At 36.9% G+C, this 24,752-nt stretch overlaps 1 protein-coding gene across 4 annotated transcripts in view; it reads left to right on the top strand.

Annotated features, from left to right (window-relative positions):
• The window catches only part of SMC6 (structural maintenance of chromosomes 6), an 88,035-nt gene that overhangs the window by 4,539 nt on the left and 58,744 nt on the right, over positions 1 to 24,752 (top strand). For 3 of the 4 annotated variants that reach the window (XR_004054311.1, XM_010354839.2, XM_030921041.1), the window contains exons 2-8: positions 3,234 to 3,361; positions 7,463 to 7,580; positions 10,821 to 10,926; positions 17,213 to 17,349; positions 17,926 to 17,987; positions 21,100 to 21,180; positions 22,195 to 22,296. Coding sequence is in view for 3 of the 4 variants with exons in the window: in XM_010354839.2 (XP_010353141.1) it covers positions 3,239 to 3,361; positions 7,463 to 7,580; positions 10,821 to 10,926; positions 17,213 to 17,349; positions 17,926 to 17,987; positions 21,100 to 21,180; positions 22,195 to 22,296 (729 nt within the window). In the remaining variant the exon portion in view is untranslated. Of the gene's footprint in view, positions 1 to 2,564; positions 3,126 to 3,233; positions 3,362 to 7,462; positions 7,581 to 10,820; positions 10,927 to 17,212; positions 17,350 to 17,925; positions 17,988 to 21,099; positions 21,181 to 22,194; positions 22,297 to 24,752 lie in introns of those variants that run through there. The other variant, XM_030921040.1, reaches the window with a different exon arrangement.

Raw genomic sequence — 24,752 nt, 5'->3', positions numbered from 1 at the left:
AAATAAAGAAATATTAAAAACTATGACGAGCTTTATGGATAAATTGAAAATCCCAGAGGAGCCTTTTTTCTCCTTTTTTTATTCCAGCAAAATTAAAATATTTTTCTTTGCGTCTGTAAATATGTCTCTTTAGCCTTTTGGAAACAATTTTACTATTTTAATCTGTATCTGATGCTCTAGACATTCAAATCTGTGTTTGAAAATCCATCATCATTAAATTACAAAATGATTCCTCTTTTAAAAGGTAGGATCCTTCAGTGTCTGTTAGATGCAAGTTACCCTGGCAACCTAATAGCAAATTGCAAATCCCAGGTCATGCTCAGGAAATAAAAAACATTGTCATCATGTAGTGTTTGGGTGTACTGTCTTCTGTATAGAATCTCACATTCCTTGTGAGAAGCACATCACATTTTCCCTAGTGCATTATCCGTTAGCTAATATCTGAGTGCCTGCTAACTGCATGATCATGTGTTAGGCATTAATAAAAACAGTTTCTAAAAGGACGTTAAATGTTGGGGACACCAAAAAGTAATGCTTTCTCTTTGCTCTTCTGTCATAAATAAATTACTGCTCAGTAACTGAGAAGGGAATAGAGGGTGGTTAGCAGAGAAGAAAGTGTTGGAAAAATAATGACCTGGTAGTATCTCAGGGAATTTAAATTAATAATAAACTGAAACTGATCTATGTTGATTTTATTACTTTGAAAAATATGTTTGATTTTGAATTTTTGATTTTTATAAGTTTCAAAATATTTGTAAAAATGAAGCTGAATATTACATAGATGTAACTGTAATGGTAATATCCTTTGGATGATAATTAATATACTCTTTAAATGGTATTCGACTTCATAATATATAAAGTTCTTCATTGCCTTCAGGATAGGATAAAGTCCCAGTTATTTTCCATGGTTTACATAACAATTCAGCTCTAATGGGCTTGTGAATCACCTTAAGTCTTGTTAAAGTGAAGATTCTGATTCACTTGCTCTAGGGTGGGGCCTGAGATTCTGGATATCCGATAATTGGGTATCTTCCCAGGAGATGTCGATCTTGCTTGCTGGTCCTTGGACCACACTTTAAATATGAGGACTCTACAAGTCCTTTTGTGGTCTGTTTCTTTCCTATTGCTCTAACTTTATTACTTGCTAGCCGTGCCTTATAATTTATGAGACTGTATCATGGACTTGCTTCTAATATCCCCTTGTAGCTGCACTTTGCAAAATGTGGTCCAGGAATCCATGAGACTCTTGCAAGGGATCTACAAGGCCAAAACTGTTTTAATGATAATAGTAAGATGTTATTTGCCCTTTTCACTCTCATTCACTTATGAGTGTACAGTGGAGTTTTCCAGAGGTTACATGACTTGTGAGATGTCATTGCTCTGACTGATGGAATATATACTGTGTGTCCCTTTTTTTAAAAGTTGCTCAGTTTTGGCCAGCCATGATGACTCACACCTGCAATCCCAGCACTGTGGGAGGCCGAGGTGGGCAGATCACTTGAGGTCAGAAGTTTGATATCAGCCTGGCGAACATGTCAAAACCCCATGTCTACTAAAAATAAAAAATTAGCTGGGTGTGGTGGCGCTCACCTTAATCCCAGCTACATGGGAGGCTGAGGCAGGAGAATCACTTAAACCCAGGAGGTGGAGGTTGCATCGAGCTGCAATCGTTCCACTGCACTCCAGCCTGGGAGACAGAGTGAGACTCCATCTCAAAAAAAAAAAAAAGAGAGAAAAAAGTTGTTTAGTTTTAATTTCTAATATAATAAATATTGGTAGACATAAGCAAAAGCTCTTTGAAGTCCTTTGTAAAAGAGATTACAACCTTTGAGAACTGCTTCCCTCCATATTGGACTGTGGACACAGAGACTCAGATCTAGAACTTAAATCAGAGCTATTTCCTTAGCCACAGTGACTGCTAAGCTGGGGTTGCAGTTTCAATTTCCCATGTGGTCTCCAGTGATACTGCAGTGGGAGTGGCCTTCTCGCCTCTGGGCAATGGCAAAAGTCCTGACTCTGAGTTAGGTCTCCTTCGACAGTAACCAACTAGGAGAAGGAGTAAGTAACACCCTACTACTTCCTGTGTGGGTGGAAATCTAGGCTCTCTAGGTGGTCCCCACTGACACCATTATCATGGCTCCCTACTTGTCTAGTTAGCCTTCTTTGATTCTACCCCCATTAGAGTGTTGAGATGCCACCTTGTAGCCTCACTATAGTGGAAGTCCAGGCTACCCCCTTGGATTTTGCTTGCATGGGTAGGGTAGCCATTTATATACATGGTACAGAGAGGGTTGCTATGGTCTAATATTTGGGGGATTTAAATACATTGAGCCTAGAACTGTTGCTTATATTCTTATATCTTAGAAATTTTTGATTATGTTAGAGATTTTTCTCTCCATTTAGCAAACAATTAAATTAGATACTTAATCATTTTAGGTCTTAAATGAATTCTAAAGAAAAAAATGAAAGCAGCAATCAAAGAGGTCATAAAGTTTAATTTTAATCACAAACTATCAGCTTTGACTGGAGGTTCAGTATTCATATGTTCAGCAAAATCATGTGTAACTTAAAGATGTTAATTTTCTAGGTTTAAATTTTGTAGATGATTGGCAAAACATAGACAATCAACCTGGACTTTTTTTTAGGGAAGAGTTAAAGGAAACCACTGGTGCTAGGCAATGTGCTTCAAAATATGTTTCTTTGGGAAAACAATTTAAAAATTAAAAGTTTTATCTGATTACTTTATAGCTTGTAAAAACTGGGGATTGCTTTGGATTAATTTCAAAAATCACCATGCCATCTCTATGAATAGATTTAGAAAACTAGAAACCACAATTTCACAAAATCTTTTACTGATAAAATCTTGGCTATGAATACGTCTGAAGTAAAATCGACTAGTATAGAATATGCAGATGTTAAAGCAACAGAAATTTACTGTCTTACGCTTCTGTGGATTAGAAGTCCAACACAGGTCTCACTGGGCTAAAATCCAAATGTCAGTAGGGCTATGTTCTGTTCTAGAGGCTCTAAGAGAAAATCTGTTTCCTTGCCTTGTACAGCATTTTTTGACTCGTGTCTCTCTTCCTCAGTGCAAGATGCAAGACTAATTTACTTTAATTTTTAAGGTAAAAATAGACGGACATAGTACTTAAAGTTTGATTAACTTTGTTAGATTTAAGTTTAATATATATGGAACTTGATTTACTTCATTGTTGCTATAAATATTTGTTCAGACCTGATGGCCAAAAGAAAGGAAGAAAATTTTTCCTCTCCTAAAAATGCCAAAAGGCCAAGACAAGAAGAATTGGAGGATTTTGATAAAGATGGTGACGAAGACGAATGTAAAGGTACTTCTACTTTGGTAAGTGAAAAATTATAAAATTATGCTTTTTGATATGTTTTTCTTGTCACATTCATAATACCACATTCTGTGATAACTTAAAATCAAGAAAAAGTAATATGTTTTTTTAAAAGTTGAGGTAAAATCTGTTCTGGCTAATTTTGAAGCTTATGTTATTAGAAAAATTAATAGAGAAAATGATCAAAGGACTGAATGTATGGAAAAGTGAATAAAATTGACAAACTTTTAGTAAGACCAACAAATGCCAAAAGAGAAAAGACACAAATTACCAATATCAGGAATAAAATAGGCACTATCCACAGACCCTGCAGACATCCAAAGGGAATACAGTTAGCAAGTCTACACACATAAATTTGACAACTTAGATGAGGTGGACCAGTCTTCAAAAAGGAAAAATTACTACAACTCACCCAGTATGAAATAGATCATTTGAATAGCCCTATAACTACTAAGGAGATTTAATTCATATTTTTAAACTCCTAAAAAAGAAATCTACAGACCCAGTTGGTTTCACTGTAGAATCGTACCAGACATTTAAAGAAGAATCAACATGAATCTACACAGTCTTTTCCAGAAAACGTAAGAGGAGAGAACACTTTTCAATGTATTATTTTGATACCAAAACCAGATAAAGTGGGACCCCCAAAAAAACAAACTGTAAAACCAGTATACCTAACAGATATGGTTGCAGAAATACTGAACAAAATATTTACGAGGAGAATTCAGCAACGTAGTTGTTCCTTAGTATTCAACCAGGATTGGTTCCCAGGACTCTTGTTTCAGACCAAAATCCACTGATGCTGAAGTCCCTTATAATCTGCCCTGTGTATTCACATCTGCAGAATTCGTAGATAGGAAGAGCCAACTATATGTAAAAGAATTATATGTCATGATTAATGGGTTTGTTTTAGGTATACAAACCTGATTCAGTATCCAAAAATCAGTCATTGTGATTCACTATGTTACAGGCTAAAGAAGAAAAATCACATGATTATATCACTCAGTGCAGCAAAAATGTTTGATAAAATTCAACACCTGTTCATTACTAAAACTCTCAGAAAAATAAGAATAGACTAGAACTTCCTCAATATGTTAAAGTGCACCCACAAAACACTGATAGCTAACATTATACTTAATGGTAAAACATTGGATGCTTTTCCCCAAAGATCAGGAAGAAGACAAAGTTGTTTGCTTTTATCACTTATTGAACACATAGTGCTGGGAAATCTAGCAGTACAAACAAATCAAGGAAAGGAAACAGAAGGTATAGAGTTTGGAAAGGAAAAAAACACACAAAAAGTGTCTGTTTGCAGATTATGTAGATAATCCATTTGTTCATTTTCTACATAAAAAATTTCAAGGAATCTACAGAAAACTCTTAAAATGAATAAATACATTCAGCAAAGTTATAGGATAAGGTATTTTTAAAATGCTTTACTTTCATATACTGGCATTGAGCACATGGACATTAAAATTCAAAATACCATTTTCAATCACTCAAAAAAAATGAACCACTCTGGGGCAATGCACATTAAAACAATATTGAGATACCAACACACCTGATAAAGATGAAATGGCAACAGTTCAAACCACTGAGAGCACCAAATGCTGACAAGAATGTGGAGCAACAGGAACTCTCATGCATTGTTGGTGAGAATGTCCAGCCACTTTGGAACACAGTTTGGCAGTTTCTTACAAAACCAAACATCCTCTTACCATACAGTCCAGCAATTGAACTCCTCAGTATTTACCCAAAGGAGTTGAAAACTTACGTCCACACGAAAACCTGTGCTTTCATGTTTATAGCAGCTTTATTCATAATTGCCAAAACTCTGAAGCAACCAAAATGTCCTTCAGTAGATAAATGGATAAATAAACTCTGGTATATCCAGACAATGGACTATTAGTATTAAGCTATTAAGCCATGAAAAGACATAGAGGAACCTTAAATGCATATTACTAAGTGACAGAAGCCAATCAGAAAAGGCTACATACTGTATGATTCCAACTATATGACATTCTGAAAAAGGTATAACTATGGAGAGAGTTAAAAATCAGTGGTTGGTTGCTAGCGGTTGAGGAAAGCGAGGAATGAGTAGGTGGAGCACTGGATTTTTAGTGCAGTAAAAATAACTGTACAATACTAAAATGGTGGAAACATTACTATAAATTTGTTCAAATCTATAGAATGTACAGTAATATCAAGAGTGAACCCTAGTACAGACAGTGGACTTGGGTTGATAATGATGTGTTAGTGTGGGTTCATCCGTTGTAACACATGTACCACGCTGATGGTGGATATTGATAATGAGGGAGACTATGCGTGTGTGGGGGTAGGGAGTATATAGGATATTTCTGTATTTTCCTCTCAATTTTGCTGTGAATCTAAAACTACTCTTAAAAAATTAAGTATTAAAAAATAAAATACGTCTAAAGCTAACAAAATATGTACAGGACTAATATGGTGAAAATTATACAGTGCTGATGAAGGGAATCAAAGAACACCTGAATAAGTGGAGACACATACTTATTCATTGACATAATATAGAAATTATGTCAATTCTCCCCCAAAATGATATGTAAGTTTAAATGCAGTTCTATTAAAACCTCAGCAAGATATTTTGTAGGTGTATATTTTATTCTAAAATTTAGGTGAAAAGGCAAAGGAACTAGTAAATACACCTTGGTACATCCATACTATAAAATATAGCTTAAGAATAAAAAGGAGTGAACTACCGATATAGGCAACAACAGAGAATTAGGCTGAGTGAAAAAAGCCAGTCCCAAGAGGCTACATTTTGTCTGTTTCCATTTATTTAACATTTTAGAAAGGGCAAAGTTAATAGAAATGAACAGATTAGTGGGTCAGGGGTTAAGGTGGGATGTGGATGTGACTATAAAAGGGCAGCATGATGGATCCTGATGATGATGGAAATATTCTGTATTTTGACTATGTCAGTGTCAGTAACTTGGTTGTGATATTGTACTTCAGCTCTGCAAGAAGTTACAATGGGAGGAAACTGAGTAAAGGGTACAGAGGATCTCATTTCTTAAGGATTGCATGTGAATCTGTTATTATTTAAAAATAAAAATATTTCAAAAATTCTTCAACCGTGATTTCCAGTATTCTACTCATACAAGGATGTAAATGTTTTCTACTGTTTAATAAGATGTATGTCCAGAAGAAGAGAGCCAGGGAGTTTTAAAGAAATCTTTAAAATACCCGGAGACTTGAAAATGGTCTTCAAAAAAATTAGAAGGCCTGATAAAATAAGGCTGATTTGTTCTGGTACTTAGATAACTACAAAGTGCAAGTGACTACCATTTGCCAAACTCTTGGTTTAACCATTTGTAAACCTTGTGTAACTTAATGCTGATATAATATTTACAGTATAGGAAATATTATTCCTGTTTTACGGACTTGGAAACTGTATATTCTTTATAACATTGCCAAAAGTCACACAGCTGCCATAATAAGTGACAAAGTCACAAGAAGAGCAGGCTTTACTTTTTGAGAACATGTACTCCGCTCTTTGAATTGAAATAGTATATGTCAGATAGTGAATTCAGTGTTGAATGCATGGCTGGATAGTCATCTTTCAGAGGTATTCTAAATAAAGTATATAGGAAGTTTTGCTATGCCAATTGGGATAGCAGTTCTCAACAAAGGGGATTCTTCTCTCTCCCTTTTATGTCCGCCAGAGACATTTACAATGTCTGGATATGTTTTTGGTTGTCACAACTTAGGGACAGGTATGTGTTGCCAGCATCTAGTAGATAGAGGCTGGGGATGCCGCTAAACATTCTATAGTGCACAAGACAGACCTCCCCACTAACAGAAAATTATCAGACCCAAAATGTTATTGCCAATATTAAGAAACCTGGTGATACACTTTTAAATCCTTTAAAGATTTTAGAGTGAGTACTGACTCATAGAAGGTTCCCATTTAATTTCATCTTATTCATTGAAGTTACCATTAGTCACTTTCTGTAAATTTTTTCATTGATGATAGTGCTAGTCTTTCTGATGCCAACAATGCTTGAATGGTTATAATGAGTGAATTAGATTGACTATTTTCTCCCATTGTTTTTTATTCATAGACTGCAGCAGAAGTTGGAATAATTGAGAGTATTCACCTAAAAAACTTCATGTGTCATTCAATGCTTGGACCCTTTAAGTTTGGTTCTAATGTCAACTTTGTTGTTGGCAACAATGGAAGTAAGTGTTTTTTCCCTCCTCGTTTGACTTTGAGTAGTACTTTGAGATTAGAGTACATTAACTTTTTGAAACAGGTAACTATTAGTGCTAATAAGTGTTTTGTCTATAGATGTGTAACTTATGGTTATGAATATTCTTGGTATTTGCTGCCAGTGTACACTTAAAGAAAATATTGAGTTAACTCTAGGTTTGTTACTTAAGCAATAGGGATAAACATTTCCTGCTTATGTTTTTGTATTTATCTTGGAATCTATACCACAGAAGGGTAGACAAGCGATCCTTATTGCAGTTGAGGCAGCCTTGTGTCTTACCTTACTAAACATTGTAATAGAGCACAAATGAAGTGACTTGGCAATCTAAACATAAAAGTAACAAATTCTCACCAGGTGGCCAATAAAAGCTTTAAGAGGAGGTGGTATTTGTGCCAGTTCTTGAATGAAAATCATTGATTCTGTAGGTCTTATTGGCAAGAAGAAGCTGAGATGTTCCAGACAAAGATTGCTCATCAGCTAAGGTTTGGAGGAGTAGAGGTAGATGTGTATAGGAACTGGTGAATAACCTTATATGATTTATTGTATGGTGGACGGTGGAGAGAAGCAGAAGCTGACTATGGAGAGTCATGTTCTAGGCAGTATTGTTGAGGATGTTGAATGTCATGATAAAGAGTTTGGAGTTTTATTTTGAAGACAGTGGGGAACCAATTAGAGTTTTGTTTGTTGTTGCTTGGTGGTTTGGGTTTTTTTTTTTTCTTCTTCTTCTTTTTTTTTTGAGACAGAGTCTCCCTCTGTTGCCCAGGTTGGAGTGAAGTGGTGCTATCTTGGCTCAGGGCAACCTGTGCCTCCCAGGTTCAAGTGATTCTCCTGTCTCAGCCTTGTGAGTAGCTGGGATTAGCGTGCCTTCACGCCTGGCTAATTTTTGTTATTTTTAGTAGAGACAGCATTTCACCATGTTGACCAGGCAGATCTCAAACTCCTGACCTCAAGTGATCTGCCCGCCTTGGCTTCGCAGAGTGCTGGGATTAGCAGGTGTGAGCCACTGTTCCTGGCCACAATTAAAGTTTTTGAGTAAAGGAATGACATGGCCACAATTCATGAAACAGACTGACCACATTGTGGACAATGGATTAGAAGGGGAAAAATACAGGAGGCAGAAAGTTTCCAGGCAGTTCTGTGGTAGGTCTGCCAAGAATGTGGTGTTAACTCCTGGACTGAGAAGGTACACAGGGAGAGGAGGCTTACCAGAGTCTACCAACTGGTGACAGTGCTAGAATAGGAAGCTAGGTTATGTGTAGCTCTGCCGTCCCTTTTGTTGTTCTGTTTTTCTTACTTTATCATTCAGTCAAGAAGAAAGTGTCTCTAGGAGAAATGGATGGAGAAGGGGATCCCTATTTTAGAGGGGTCACATGGGACAAGAAATAAATACTGGTGGGTTCTGAAGTTAGGTCTTTTAACTTTCAAAACAATGGTTTTTATTAATAAAAACTAATAGAAGAGGAAATAATGCAAACAGTGGAGGCAGTGCGTTTGGTAATGAAGAAAAGAGAGTTAGAATAGGAACTTTAAAGGCATTCCAGAAACTAAATTGGGTTAATCAGTGGTGTGCGTTAGTTACTTTGTGTTACTTTGAGGAAGATAATGGGCCAATAAAAGTTGATTGGATTGGTTGAATGGAGTTCAAAAAATTGTTACCATATTCTCTGTGTGTGTGTGTGTGTGTGTGTGTGTGTGTGTGTGTGTGTGTGTGTATTTAAAGAGATAGGATCTCTCTCTGTCACCCACGCTGGACTGCATGGTGTGATCATAGCTCACTGCAGCCTTGAACTCCTGGGCTCAAGCTGTCCTCTCACCTCAGCTTTGAAAGTAGCTAGGACCACAGGCACATGCCACTATGCCTCCCTAATTTATTTATTTATTTTTTTGAGACAGAGACTTGTTTTGCCCAGGCTGGTCAGTGGTGCTATCTTGGCTCACTGCAGCCTCTGCCTCCTGGGTTCAAGTAATCCTCCCACCTTAGCCTCCCAAGTAGCTGGGATTACAAGTGTGCACCACCACGCCCAACTAATTTTTGTATTTTTAGTAGAAACGGGGTTTCATCATGTTGGCCAGACTGGTCTCGAATCCCTGACCTCAAGTAATCCACCTGCCTTGGCCTCCCGAAGTGCTGTGATTATAGGCGTGAACCACTGTGCCCAGCCTGCCTGCCTAATTTTATTTTTTGTAGTGACCAGGTATTACTCTGTTGCTCAGGCTGGTCTCTCTGGTCTCAGGTGAGCCTCCCGCTTCAGCCTCTGAAAACGGTGGGATTACAGGTGTGAGCCACCACACCTAGCCCTCAGCTTGTAATATTTTAGATCCGTGAGGGTATAAAGAAGTACAGTTCTCAAAGAGCTAGAAAATGAATAATATTCAAGTTACAAATAACAGTTGTTAAAATATTGTATAAAAACATGTATATGACTTGGCTGATTTTTTTCTACTTAAGTTCATTCATTCAACAAATAATGCAAGTACCTATTTTTGCTAATATTAGGGATACAGTATTGAATGAAAGAGACAACATTCCTGTCCACATGGAGCTTACTTTTGAGGGATGTTAACAGTAGTTTCTGGCTGGGCCCAGTGGCTCACATCTATAATCACAGCACTGTGAGAGGCTAAGGCAAGGAGGATTGCTTGAGAACTAGGAGTTTGAGACCACCCTGGGCAACATACCAACAATGTGTCTCTACAAAAAAAAAAATTAGCTGGGCGTAGTGATGTGTGCCTGTAATCCCAGCTACTGAGGAGGCTGAGGCAGGAGGATAACTTGAGCCCAGGAGTTTGAGGTTACAGTGAGCAATAAGTGTGCCAATAAAATGTTGTAAAAATTAGATGGATTAATAATATACGTGTAAATAGAGGGATACATTCATTTATTAGGTTGATAGGCCAAGGTGGTACAATGCAAGTTTTAGGTTGGAAAGGTGTCAAAACAATTTTTACCATTTTCCTTTTAGTGGCAGAAATTTGAATCCTGAAATGTACTATTTTTTTGCTAATAGCGGCAGCTCAATTTTTCATTACATATATAACTTTTTTTTTTTAAAGTTGTTGCTTTGCATGGGAAGAAAATTATAGTTGAATTTTAACATTTTATTTTAAAGTGAGTCTCATTCATAAATCTTTTTGCATCACATGGTAGGAGTCAGCTTTTTCCTTTTTCTTTTAATGAATGTGATTTCTTCAACGTCTTTTTCTTTAGGTGGGAAGAGTGCAGTACTCACAGCTCTCATAGTTGGTCTTGGTGGAAGAGCAGTTGCTACTAATAGAGGATCCTCTTTAAAAGGTTTTGTGAAGGATGGACAGAAGTAAGTGTTTGCTTTCTACCATCTATTTTCAATTCTTTAGTAAGAAAACAGTTACTTTAGATTCCCAGTTCACATAGACATGACTGGAAATGAAGTGCCTTCCCAGAATAGGAGCAGAGGTGTCCTATTTTTTCATTCCTTTCTTTTACCCCTTGTTGCCAGCATGGCGCACTGTTGCCTGTTATCCTCTCAAGACAGATAGCTTGTGTAACTTTCTGCCATGTGCCTGGCCATCTTGCTTCTGTTACTTGCTGAAAGAAATGGCTGTGATAAATCTATGTATCCTGTTTAACAAGTGTTTATAAACCTTGCTAATTCCTGACTCTTGACCCAAACCCAGCATCGGTGAGTCCACATTGATACGATAGTAGGGAGAGCAAAATCAGTGACCAGCCAAAGTGTCCCTGCACAAAACTGTCTTTAGCTCTCTAAGAAGTCCCAAAATAAGAATTCTACTTTTTGACTCTGATTTTATACCCTTTACCCAAGTGGGCTGCCAGTGAGTTTAATTTGAGGACCACAGTGACAGATCTGTTTGTGGTCTATCCCAGACCCTTAGTGAATAGTTATATCACTACTGTCTTTGGCTTTACATTTATATTTCTTTTTGTCGTAAGTTGCCATCACATAGCTATATATGAATTGTCCAGTTTGCATCATCATGGACTCACTGCTTTTTGCCCACTAGCTGTTCTGTCTTCAGGCTTATCTCTTCATTCTTTTCCATACTGCCCCAGATACCTCTGAAGGGATCTTTGTTTTTCATAACAACAAAGTGCCCCAAATGCTGTCATACATCTTCTAGCATGAGGCTACTCCCATTCCTCCTTCTCATGCCCAGTGCCGAGAACTTTTGAAACTTTCATAATTAACACTAATATCTTTTTTCTCATTCAGTTGACTTTTCCTTCTACTCAGTGTTATATCCATTTCTCTTCTATTTTATTACTAAAAAATAGAACAAGGACAGGATGTGAATTAGACCTGCAGATTTCTTATGTATTCCTCAGAAGCCTTAGGAATCTTAACCTTAAGCCAAGATTCCAAATTGACTTAAAAAAAAAAGAGAAAAGATACACAGAAGATTATTTCCCATGCTCTATGGCCTTGGGAAAAAACTATTTAATAACAATTCTCCAGCATAGTTTCTGTCTCCACTTCATGGGGCCCCAGTCCAGCAAAGTCTTCCTTTCACCACAAACCAAAATGACGTTTGTAACAAAAAATTAGTTATTTTAACACCTTTAAGTTAGTAGTATCAACTCTTAGTTCAGTTCATTATATTAAAAAAATTTTCTTATAATTATTATTATTTATTAGTCGTTAGACTCCATGAGAAATTCTTTTATTTTGAGAGAGAGTCTCACTCTGTCTCCCAGGCTGCAGTGCAGTAGCGCAGTCTTGACTCACTACAACCTCTACCTCCTGGGTTCAAGTGATTCTCATGCCTCGCCCTCCCAAGTAGCTGAGACTACAGCCATGCCACCGTGCCTGGCTAATTTTTTTTTTTTTTTTTTTTTTAAGTAGAGAAGGGGTCTTGTGATGTTGGCCAGGCTGGTCTCAAACCCCTGGGCTCAAGTGATCTACCTGCTTCAGCCTCCCAAAGTGTTGGAATTACAGGTGTGAGCTACCACACCCAGCCACAATTCATAATACTTAACTATCCATTTCTTAGCTGTCCAAACAATCACCCAGTCTACTTGTCCAAATAGCACATTGAATTTTCAGATACAGTCTTTAGGAAGAAATTATTTTTTATGCACTGTTACATGTTTTCTCAGTTAAATACTTTTTTGTTTTTTTTCCATTTGAAAAGTGCTTAGACAGGGTAGAAATTTCTCTCTGAGACCTGTCCTCTGAACACTATTTAATAAAAAAAGACTAGCTTAAACAAATCACCAACTTTTAAGGACATGGCTGCCTGCAGAGTGAAATAGTAATATATATATTTTATTTTTTCTTTTCCAGTACAAAATTGGGGGAAATATATTTTAAAACACAGTTAGTGACAGCTAAAAACTCTAACCTCAGCTTAGTCTTCTGTCTAAAAAAGTAACTAAAAGAGTTTTTCCATATCTGTATTGTTCTTATCTATCCCCTCCCTCATTGAAAACATTTAGTATTTATAAAATTTCCCTTGGTTTTATAGTCTCTGATTCTGTCATCACTTTTTTGCAGAATCAGCTTGTTGAGGTTTTTAGTTCTGTTCTTACTCTATTGTACATCTAAAGTCTATGCAGGAGTCTCACTTTGCCTGAAGAAAGGTTGTCATTGTAGTCCAGCACAAGTTTGAGGTAGTTCTTCTAAGGAGTCTGTCCCTCCCTTCCCCCATCTCCAACATTACACTCACCATTTGTGACTCCTGTGCTCTGGGCCTCCTTTCTTGGGATATTTCAACTCTCCTTCGAGACGCTTGCGTAATACTGTTAGGAGAAGCCAGAGAACTGCACCTTGAGACATTGCCTGGGACTCATCCTTCTAATTATCCACCAAGCCTTTGCAGTGACACAGGGACTGAATGAATCCTCCTAATGTATCTCTTCACATGAAAACCTTTCTCAGTGACCCAAGGCCTCATGCCGTTTGCTATTTAGATTCTCTTTAAACATATACAGTTTACTGTTCCCTCCCTTGGCCTTCATAATACCAACCCTAGTAGCCTTGGGGTCTTTGCAGTAGTCTAATTTTTGACATCAACTGTGGCACAAGGGTTATAGAGGGACAAAAACTCATTCTCCTGTTTTATGTTCCTGATTTATTTAGTCAAGGATACAGAACTTGTTATAGATGAGCTGGTGACGCAGAGAAGGAGCAGTTGTATCATCTTTTTGTATGACTTCTTTTTCCTTGTTCTCATCCATGTGCACAGCTGCTGGTTACTTCCACGTAGATAGATTCTTCCTGAGTTGAGAAAGAAGCTAAATTCTTACTGTGGTACTGCTTGTTTGTGTTGTCATTCTGAAAAAAATCTCATAGATAGCCTCTCTTTTCAGTTAAGGCTCTCCTGTATTTACAGGCATTGGGCTCTATGGTTGTTTGACCCAAATTGAGCATCAGCACAGACCATATCAGTGTAAAGGGGAAGACTGCAGAGCTAGTACCTGGCTTTGTTGTCTGTCTTCCAGCAGAAGTGGGTTTTTTTGTTTGTTTAGCAGTAATTATGGGGCTTTTTTATAAGTGTTATTTTTTAGAAGAATTTTGCTTTCTTGTATTTATTAGATCGTATAGCAGGCCAGGCGCGGTGGCTCACGCTTGTAATCCTGGCACTTTCGAGGCCGAGGTGGGCAGATCACTTGAGGTCAGGTGTTCAAGACCAGCCTGGCCAACATGGCAAAACCCTGTCTTTACTAAAAATAGAAAAATTAGCTGGACATGGTGGTGGGTGCCTGTAATCTCAGCTATTTGGGAGGCTGAGGCAGGAGAATCACTTGAACCTGGGAGGTGGAGATTGCAGTGAGCTGAGATCATGCCACCGCACTCCAGCCTGGGCGACAGAGCAAGACTCTGTCTCAAAAAAAAGAAAAAGAAAAGAAAATTTATATAGCAGTAGGATATCAGTGCCTCTGAAGTTCTCACTATACTAAAGATAGCTCAAATACAGGGAGTAGCTAGGAATGAAGATAATAAAGTAGGTGTTTGGTAATCAAGAGAGGTGTTTGATAATTCAGAGAGCACATATATGTAGTCATTTAAGAAATGTTTTCATGAGGTACAGTAACTTAATGCAGGTAGTCATACTAGCTAATGAAATAAAATATTTGTTAGCTACATTATCAGAGGCCAGCTGGCCTTCCCCTCATACTTCAGTGGTTCTCAACCTTAACTGTTCATTAGAATCAACTTAGGGAGCTTTTAAATAATCCCATTAATTGTAATTTTTCTGAAGCATATCTGTCTTAATTGGGTAATTTTGTTTTTATAGAAAAACCACACCAATTTATTCAAGGTAGCTGTAGGAAAGGATTTTTACCGTAAAGATGGAAGGATATATATCCATGAAACTGCAGAGAGGAAGTACTGCAGGGTCTCTTGAGGGACCAGGCTGAGACCCTGTAAGAACCGAGTAATTGCATCTCTGGCTGTCTCTGTGTGTCTTGTCTCTGGGCCTCTGTCTCCCTCTCCCTCCCTTTGGTTTGTTCTGCATCTCTCCTCTCTGCACCTCCCTCACAATCCTAACTTAATTGGCTATACTTCTGTGTGTGTGTACTATGCTCTGCTCTTTCCTGTCTCTCCTTACGAAAAGTGTACAGGTAAGTGAGTGTGTTTTTCTCTATCACTGTCTCAAGTATGTGTACTTTCTTGTTCTTTTGCTAATCTTTGTTACTGTGTGTCTTCGCATGTGCAGGCATTTGTAAGTCTTACTGTCCTAGTCTGTGGGTGTATGTGTGTAAGGAAGTGATCTTATGTTTTCTGTGCCTCTGGTTCACTGCCAGTATCTGTGAGTATGTATGTCTTTTTATTAGTCTGCCTAGGTGGTTTCCAAAGAGCTTATCTGTTCTATTCAGACTTTTCTATTTTCTTATCGGAGTATAATGCCCCAAATTGGTTTCTCTAAATCTAGAGGCTCCATAACTTTGTGGCTCCCAGGATTCACCATCTCTCAACTTGATCATGTCTTAATTTGAATTTTTTAAAACCTTTTTGTTTTGAAATAATTGTAGATTTACAGAAATGTTGCAAAGATGGTACAATTTTCTGTATATTCTTCACCCAGTTTTCCTTAATGTAGATATCTTACGTAACTAAGATGCATTTATCAAAGCTATGCAGTTAACATTGGTACAATATCAACTAAACTACAGACTTTTGAAATTTTTTTAACCAGATTTTCTTAGTTTGATTTTTTAAAGAAGAAATCTGATTGCTCAGTTGGTAAAAATGTCTATATTTAGCTCAATCCCAAGAGGATAGGGTGGAAAATTATATCGTTGCTAAGCCCTTTCTGCTAGGGCACTTGTACAGAAGAGGATGGGTGAGCAACAGAGCGAACACTTCAGTGTGTCTGCTGTCTTAGCAGTAGTTCACAGTGAAGCTCATCTGGAATATTTCTTCCTGCATTTCCCACAAATGGGAACAGTTTTCGAGTATCATTACAAATTCACAAAAACAAGTTTGTTCTGTTAAAGGTTTCATTTAATTACCAATTAAAACACTTTTATATTAAAGGACTTTAGCATTTTGACAGATGCTCATATCTACCAGGTAAAATATCTGCTTTTATGTGTAAGGAAATTATATCTTTATTAATGTCCTTTATCAGCATCTTTGTTTTTCTACCAAGTCTTATTTTAACACAAGTTGGAGTACACAAATAAAGATTTTTTTTTTTACCCCTGTAGATCTTAAAATATGCATGGCTATAAGTCCCTAAAACATCTAAAACTTTAAAAACTATAACAGAGCCTATTGGTTAGGCAGATTTATACTCATTATTTTTAATGCCAGTAAAGAAATTTTGGGCTTTAGTTTCTTTTTTTTGAGATGGAGTCTCTCTCTGTCGCCCAGACTGGAGTGCAATGGTATGATCTCAGCTCACTGCAACCTCTGCCTCCGAGGTTCAAGCGATTCTTCTGGCTCAACCTCCCAAGTAGCTGAGAATACAGGCATGCACTACCATGCCTGGCTAATGTTTGTATTTTTTGTAGAGATAGGGTTTTGCCATGTTGGCCAGGCTGGTCTCAAACTCCTGACCTCAAGTGATCCACCCACCTTGGCCTCCCAGAGTGATGAGATTACAGGTATGAGCCATTGTGCCCAGCCTAGTTACATTTCTTGATATCAAATGGTTTTGTTTTATTGCCAAGTACTTGAAAAATTAAAATTACCTTTCTTAATACTAATCCTCTTTGAAAATGTTACTACTTTACCATAATTTTTACTTCATCATTCTTTGAAGGCCTACTGTCAAGCATGATGCTTTATATAACTTACAGTAGTCAGGCAGTATAATGTTCATTACGTGATTTTTACAGGAAAATGTATAACTTATCTACATGTCTTGAAACAACCGAAACTTAATGGTTTTTGTGCAAATGTGCTGTTATGGATAGAGTAGTCAATTACTTTTTATGAAGCATCACTTATTCTCAACTTTTTTTTTTGTTAGGCACAGTATCGTTAATGTTATGCTGTAGTGAACAATCAGTGTCAGCTATTGATGTAAAGCTAATTTGCAAATGAATTGGCCAAATTATTTGGTGGTTTTGAAAATTTTGAAAATTGTGGCAACCTAGTATTGTAATTACACTGTATCTTCATGTAACTTAGCTTAACCTCATTGTTTCAGCTCTGCAGATATCTCAATAACATTGAGGAACAGAGGAGATGATGCCTTTAAAGCCAGTGTGTATGGTAACTCTATACTTATACAGCAACATATCAGCATAGATGGAAGTCGATCTTATAAACTTAAAAGTGCAACAGGTTTGTTTTGATTCTCTTTTCATTTCTTGTAAAATATTAGGAAATACTCAATTAAAAAGAATTAGATGACTGTTGGTATTGATTGAACTGTCTTCCTTGTAACATGATTGGCTGTAAGCGTGTGCGTATTACACATGATTGTTTTACCCCAGGATATTATAGCACCAAAAGCATAATTAGCAGAACTGGGGATTATTTGAAACAGGTTGTGCTATTTTGTTTTCACCTACAGACTTCCTGTCACACCAGGGTTTTTATAGCATGTGGAAATAAGTGGTTAGCAAAGGTGCAAAATGACATAAAAGAAGAAGTGAGCATTTAGTTTTTGAAGAGAAATAGATGAGGAGCAAAATATGTTTAGCTATGGGAACAAGATAAGCACCATTATTGCATGTGGGTACTTTTTCTTCCTCTGTACTTGTGCCATGTTCATTCATGTTTATACATATTCAATGGTACCTTTCTTGATGATGCAATGAAAGCTAATTAATATTTATATTTTGTAAGTAACTATACATTTTTTCTGTGTTATGCCCTAGAAACAGTTTGGTTATTTCATATGTTTCTCATAACTAGGCTCCGTGGTTTCCACTAAGAAAGAAGAGCTGATTGCAATTCTTGATCATTTTAACATCCAGGTAATTGGTGAATTTGTGTTTCAGATTAATTCATACAGCTTGTCATTTTTTAGTGTGATTTCACTTGTGTAGAAAAAAATTTAAGTGGCCTCGTATGAGTAAATTGACCACAGGAAGCATATGTGTAACTATTATCAGTGAAGTTGTTTAAAATTTACTAATTTGGCTGGGTGCAATGGCTCACACCTGTAATCCCAGCACTTTGGGAGACTGAGATAGGTGGATCACCTGAGGTCAGGAGTTCAAGACCAGCCTGGCCAACATGCTGAAACCCCTTCTCTAATAAAAATACAGAAAAAAAAAAAAAATTAGCTGGGCGTGGTGGCAGGCACCTGTAATCCCAGCTACTAGGGAGGCTGAGGCAGGAGAATCACTTGAACCCGGGAGGTGGAGATTGTAGTGGGGCAAGATTGTGCCACTACACTCCAGCCTGGGCAACAAGAGTGAAACTCCATCTCAAAAGAAAAAAAAAAAAGAATTTATTAATTCAACACAGGATTGTCAATACATAATATAACACCTTTAATTTGATAGAGCAGTCAAGAACATTTAGTCTATACTACTCTAGGCTAAAATTTATCTTAATAAGGACGTCAGGTTTCTTTGCTTTTTGCTGTCCTAGTCAAAATAGCATCATTGTTCCCTAAACTCAGTTGCTAAACTCTTCTTTTTTTTTCCTGGATGAGTGTTTAGCTTCTAAAGTTGCTAAATTCCTTTTTTTTTTTGAGCTGGAGTCTTGCTCTGTCGCCCAGACTGGAGTGCAGTGGCCGGATCTCAGCTCACTGCAAGCTCTACCTCCCGGGTTTACGCCATTCTCCTGCCTCAGGCTCCTGAGTAGCTGGGACTACAGGCGCCCGCCACCTCGCCTGTCTAGTTTTTTGTATTTTTTAGTAGAGACGGGGTTTCACGGTGTTAGCCAGGATGGTCTCGATCTCCTGACCTCGTGATCCACCCGTCTCGGCCTCCCAAAGTGCTGGGATTACAGGCTTGAGCCACCGCGCCCGGCCGCTTTTTGCTTTTTTCAGGGTTCTGACAGATAGAGCTACAACATGCTTTTTTTTGGTTTGATTTTAGAGACTGGGTTTTGCCATGTTGCCCAGGCTGGTCTTGAACTCCTGGCCTCAAGCGATCCTCATACCTTGGCTCTGGCCTCCCAAAGTGCTGGCATGAGCCTTGGGACAGGGTCTCACTCTGTCGCCCAGGCTGGAATGCAGTAGCATGATCACGACTCCCTGCTACCTCAGGCTCAAGTGATCCTCCACCTCAGCCTCCTGAGAGCTGGTACTACAGGCGGGTACCACTACACCCGGCTAATTTTTGTACTTTTTGTAGAGACGGGGTTTCACCGTGTTGCCTAGGCTGGTCTTGAACTCCTGGGCTCAAGCAATCCACCTGCCTCAGCCTCCCAAAGTGCTGAGATTATAGGTATGAACCACTGTGCCTGGCCAAGATTCTTAAATAATCCCAAGAGTAGTATAAGAAGTAGGAACTCCATTTCAAAAACAGTGAAAAAGGTATAGAGAAATGGATATAAACTTTGGTGAAGCTTTTAATTGAAAGTTGACGTTAAGATGTTTGTTATTAGAGCTACTACTGCGTTAGGTCTATTAAGCTGTCAGGTGCAGTATGAAATGATGAGCTAGGGGTGCTTTGTGAAAAAATATGTAGCAGATGGAGTCTGGTCCATATAATAAGAAACATGTCACATGTAAAGTTTTGTTTATAACTACATAAATGTTTTTTATTATCTTAGAAGAGAGGCCCAACATTTTACTTAAGAGAAATGTTTTAACCATTGGTATACCAACAAATTACACAATATTTATTTCATAGACAGTAAACATGAAGGGTTTAAAGTTTTTTTTCATTTATACGATAACCTTAAGATTATTTTTAACATGTAAACTGATTTGTTAGTAATTGACTGACATTTAACATGTAAACTTATTTGTTAGTAATTGAGTAATGACCCTGTATCTTTTTGAAAAAAGTTGTATTTTTTCTATACTTTTCCAATTTATTTTGATATCTTAACTTGTTAGGTGTATTAGGGTTCTTTACAGGGACAGAATGAATAGGAGATATATATAGTTTTAAGCATTAACTCACATGATCACAAGGTCCCACAATAGGCTGTCTGCAAGCTGAGGAGCAAGGAAAGTCAGTCCACGTCCCAAAACTGAAGAACTTGGAGTCCAATGTTTGAGAGCAGGAAGCATCCAGTTTTAGAGAAAGATGTAGGTTAGCAGGCTAGGCCAGTCTAGTCTTTTCAAGTTTTTCCGCCTGCTTTATATTCCAACTGCCCTGGCAGCTGATTAGATGGTGCCCACCTAGATTAAGGATGGGTCTGCCTGTCTTGACCAGTGACTCAAATGTTAGTCTCCTTTGGCAATACCCTTGGGGACACACCCAGGATCAATACTTTGCATCCTTCAATCCAGTCAAGTTGACACTCAGTAACAACCGTCACGTTAGGCAAAGGTAGTTTCATTCAAGCAATGACTAGTTTCCAAAAGATAGAAAGACTTCATTATTTTCATTTGTTTTACAATATCCTCATGAAGGAATAATATGAAGAACTTCTCTAAGAAAAATAAACAATACTTGTTATCATGATTCTGATTAGAAATACCTGAGTTGGACTGTGTTTAACTGGAGTAACTGACTTGTCCAAGGCTACATAGGAAGTTAGCAACAGCTCAAACAAGAACCCAAGGTGGCTGACTCCTTACCATGCTAGGACTCTTCCCATTCTGCTATCCCATGATTAACCATTGGCATGAGGGTGATATTCTATACAGCAGGTAAGAAGTGAAAAACTTTTAATAAAAACACTTTTTCACAGGGTTCTTGTGCTTGTGCCCTCATGTACTGGTAGAATATTGAATTTTAACTATACCATGTATGTTGGTATAATGAAATTTTAAATTATTTTTCCTGCATTATACATTTATAGTTTTTTTTTAGTATTTTTATCCTAATGTTATAACCTTTGGCTATTGCTTGGCCTTCCTGATGGCACCATAAGTCACTTGTAATGTATGTTTCAGTTTTTACCTATCTTTAAAGCATTAAAGTAAAATATTCAAAAATGACTTTTTGTTTATTTGAGGTGGATAATCCAGTTTCTGTTTTAACACAAGAAATGAGCAAGCAGTTCTTACAGTCTAAAAATGAAGGAGACAAATACAAAGTAAGTGGCACCAAGGTAATAGAAACCCATTTAAAAAGAGTACCTTTAGTCATATTGTAAACAATATTCTTGCTCACATAATGGAGTCTGAGTTTTTTTTTTTTTCTTAAAGCCATCTGTTTAAAGTAATTCAGTTTCCTAGATTAGGAAATTGTTAAGTAAGATGGGGGTATAATTTTTTTAAATCTTTGTTTTTACTTTTTGGCTTTTAACTCTTAATCTTTAAGGAAATACAGGGTAACAGTTGCTCCTACATACATAATAACTTGTAAATCTTTTTTTTTTTTCTTTTTAAGACAGAGCAAGGCTCTGTCTTCCAGGATAGAGTGCAGTGGTGCAATCTCGGCTCACTGCAACCTCCACCCCTCAGATTTACTTGATTTTCGTGCCTTAGCCTCCCAAGGAGCTGGGGTTACAGGCATGTGACACCATGTCTGGCTAATTTTTGTATTTTTAGTAGAGACGGGGTTTCACCTGTTTGGCCGGGCTGATCTCAAAATCCTGGCCTCAAGTGATCACCCGCTTTGGCCTCCCAAAGTGCTGGGATTACAGGTGTGAGCCAGTGTGCCTGTAAATCTTAAACTATTAAAAACTTTAAAAGCTAACAAAATGCTTGACTATACTGCTAAATATTCTGTGTAGTCTTTTGAGTGAGTTTTGGTATTTCTTATTCTAAAAATTTAAGATGTACTAAGACCAAGGATGCCAGTCTTTTCAGCTGTTTTTGCTTAAATAATGTCAATAGTGAAAATGAGCTTATTATCACATCCCGCAGTATTTTCTTTCATGGAGTTTTAGGAGCTTTTGCAAATGAACATGTGGATGTGAGCATAGTAGGTTCAGTAAATTTGATTCTGAAATGTATTCTTTTGTGTTTGTGTGATTGCTTATGTTTTTAATGTCTTTTTATATCATTGATCTAAAGTTTTCAGAGACCAAATTTTTCTTTTTCTTTTTAACAGTTCTATGGAAGTTTACAAACTCCTAATTGCGTTTTTTTGTTGTTGATAATAGTTCTTCATGAAAGCAACGCAACTTGAACAGATGAAGGAAGATTATTCATACATTATGGAAACAAAAGAAAGAACAAAGGAGCAGATACATCAAGGAGAAGAGGTTTGTAAACAGTTAATGTAAATCTTTTTGGGATCAGCCAAATTCCTATAGTAATTACAGTAAATGATATTGTAAAACTATGCATCTGTATGTTTATATAAAACTAGTAATATTTTTATAGCACTCTGAAGTATATGCAATGTAGTGTTTATATTCCAGGTATTAATTAGCTGTTACTTTTTTATTTTGTAATAATGAGTACGTACATATCTTACTTTCTCTATTAGATTATAAGCTGGAGAACAGGGCGGTATCTTACATACTTATCCTCTGATAATATGACTAATGGGTTCCACAATAAGGTATGGTAGTTTAAGTAGTTTAAAAACTATAAGTAGTTTAAAAATTGCAGCATTTCTTCTGGGATAATAAGCACAAGCTTCAAACTGTTATTAAACATAGTATGCATTTATAATTATATACCGTAATCTACAAATCATAGTAATTATAACTCTAGTAAAATGTTAACATTCCTTAAGCAACTGGTAGGTTGGTAGCAGCGGTGACATCCTTACTCACCAGGCTTGGCAGCTGTGCAGATTTGCTTGCACTTTAAATCACTGATGCCAGCCACGACTTATTTCAATTTGTTTTTAAATCTGTTATATTTTGTTCTTATACTTTCTTCTTCAGATTCCTGAAGATCCAACTTTCTGTGTGATAGAGACCTCAGAATTTTAAGGCTTACATTATAGCTGTTTAGCCAGTGTATTAAGTCCCACCAATTTTATGTAATTCCATATATTGTTCTTTTGTTAGTTTTATATAACCAGTTGAATTTTCATCAGCTTTGTAGCTTGTCCTTTTGAGGTAGGATTGTACTAATGATTAAAGTCAAATTCATTATATTACACTGACCTTTTTACTTCACATTGTTGAAGAATGCGTATTTTGACTTAGGTCTATAGTTATGTGTTTCATTAAATGAAAACTCAAAAATCAAGGATGAGTATATTTATTTTTATTTCCCACATTATCCTTTCAAACCTGGGTTATGTGGTGGTGTTTAAGGAGCTACTATAAACCACAAAAATACTAAAGCACACTTTCTTGGAATATCAGTGTTATTATTGGAGAAGGGAAATACTTGTATATTCACACAAACTGTACATACCATGTGTTACATTTATTATTTTTAATATAAGAAACAGGACTTGAAGTAAATTTGTTTGTTTCAGACCACTTGGGATTAAACACTTACTTTCTCCATGGTATACAAAGTATGCCAATAACAATTAAAGATATTGTAATTATGAAGTATAAGGAGCACTTCCCTAAATTATGTAGGAGAATTCCTGATGCATAATATGCACTCAATAAGAACTTTTGTCTTAATTGGTGAAATACCCTATATTCTCAAAATAAACTCTTGGTTTGAATAAGTAAATCTTTAAGAAATAGTATGTAAAGGCTAGAAGCTAGAATAATCATTCAGTCGATAAATATTAAGTTCTTACCATGTGCCTTGTAGCATCGTGCTTTGGCCATGGTCATATAGTGACAAATAAATAGGATTCTTGGGATCATAGACCTAGTTATTCAGCAGGAAACATAGATGGTAAATAATTTGAGTATGGTGAGGACTACTAAAAGAGACGTAGACTAGGCAACAGCACTTAATAGGGTACTGGCAGTGTCGGGGGCAGTCATGATGGGGGAGTTATTAAGGAAGTGATGCCTAAGAAGAAAACTGAAGGATGAGTAATACCAGGCAAAAGATGGTGAGGGTAAGGCAGGATATTCTAAGAAATAGCGTGGTTAAAGCCTCAGGGGCAAGAAAGCATGTGTTCTTTTAAAAAACGAGAAGAATTCCAGTTTGGCTAGAGTGTAAAACACAGGTGTGAGAGATGAGAGGCCAGGTTGTGGAGGACCTTATAAAATTTAGGGGGCAATAGAAGACATGAAAATGGATGACTTCATTAATTGTGTATTTTCAGTAGATTACTCTGCTGTACAAGAGAATAAACTGCTATAAGGAGAGAAGAGATGTGGAAAGATAGATAAAGAAGCCATTATCATTGTCTAAAGAGATAATGATGGCTTAAGTAAAGGATATTGGCAGTAGTAGGAAAGAGAACTTTGAAATGATGTAGGCAAATGTTGTAGAGGACATGGAGAAGTAAAGTTAAGACAGAGTCATCAAAGGTGACTGAATGACCTCCAAATTAATTACTTTAGTAGTAGAGTAAGTTTATTGAGATAGGAAGTTTGGGAAGAAAAGCCAGTTTTTCTTTTTTTTTTTTTTTAAAGAAAGTTGAATTATATTTTGAACACATTAATTTTGAGGTTTTCAAATTAATTTCCACATTAATTTCCAAGTGGAAATATGAAGTGGGAAGTTGGATATGTAAATTAAGAATACAGAAGTCAAGTCTGGCCTCAATAAAAATTTGGGAGTTGTCAGTGTGCTATTAGTATATAAGCCAAAAGAATAATTTAGATTGCTGAGATAGGGG

This window comes from Rhinopithecus roxellana, chromosome 17, assembly GCF_007565055.1.
Source record: "Rhinopithecus roxellana isolate Shanxi Qingling chromosome 17, ASM756505v1, whole genome shotgun sequence".
NCBI lineage: Eukaryota > Metazoa > Chordata > Mammalia > Primates > Cercopithecidae > Rhinopithecus > Rhinopithecus roxellana.
This window is presented reverse-complemented; position numbering and strand designations above follow the sequence as displayed.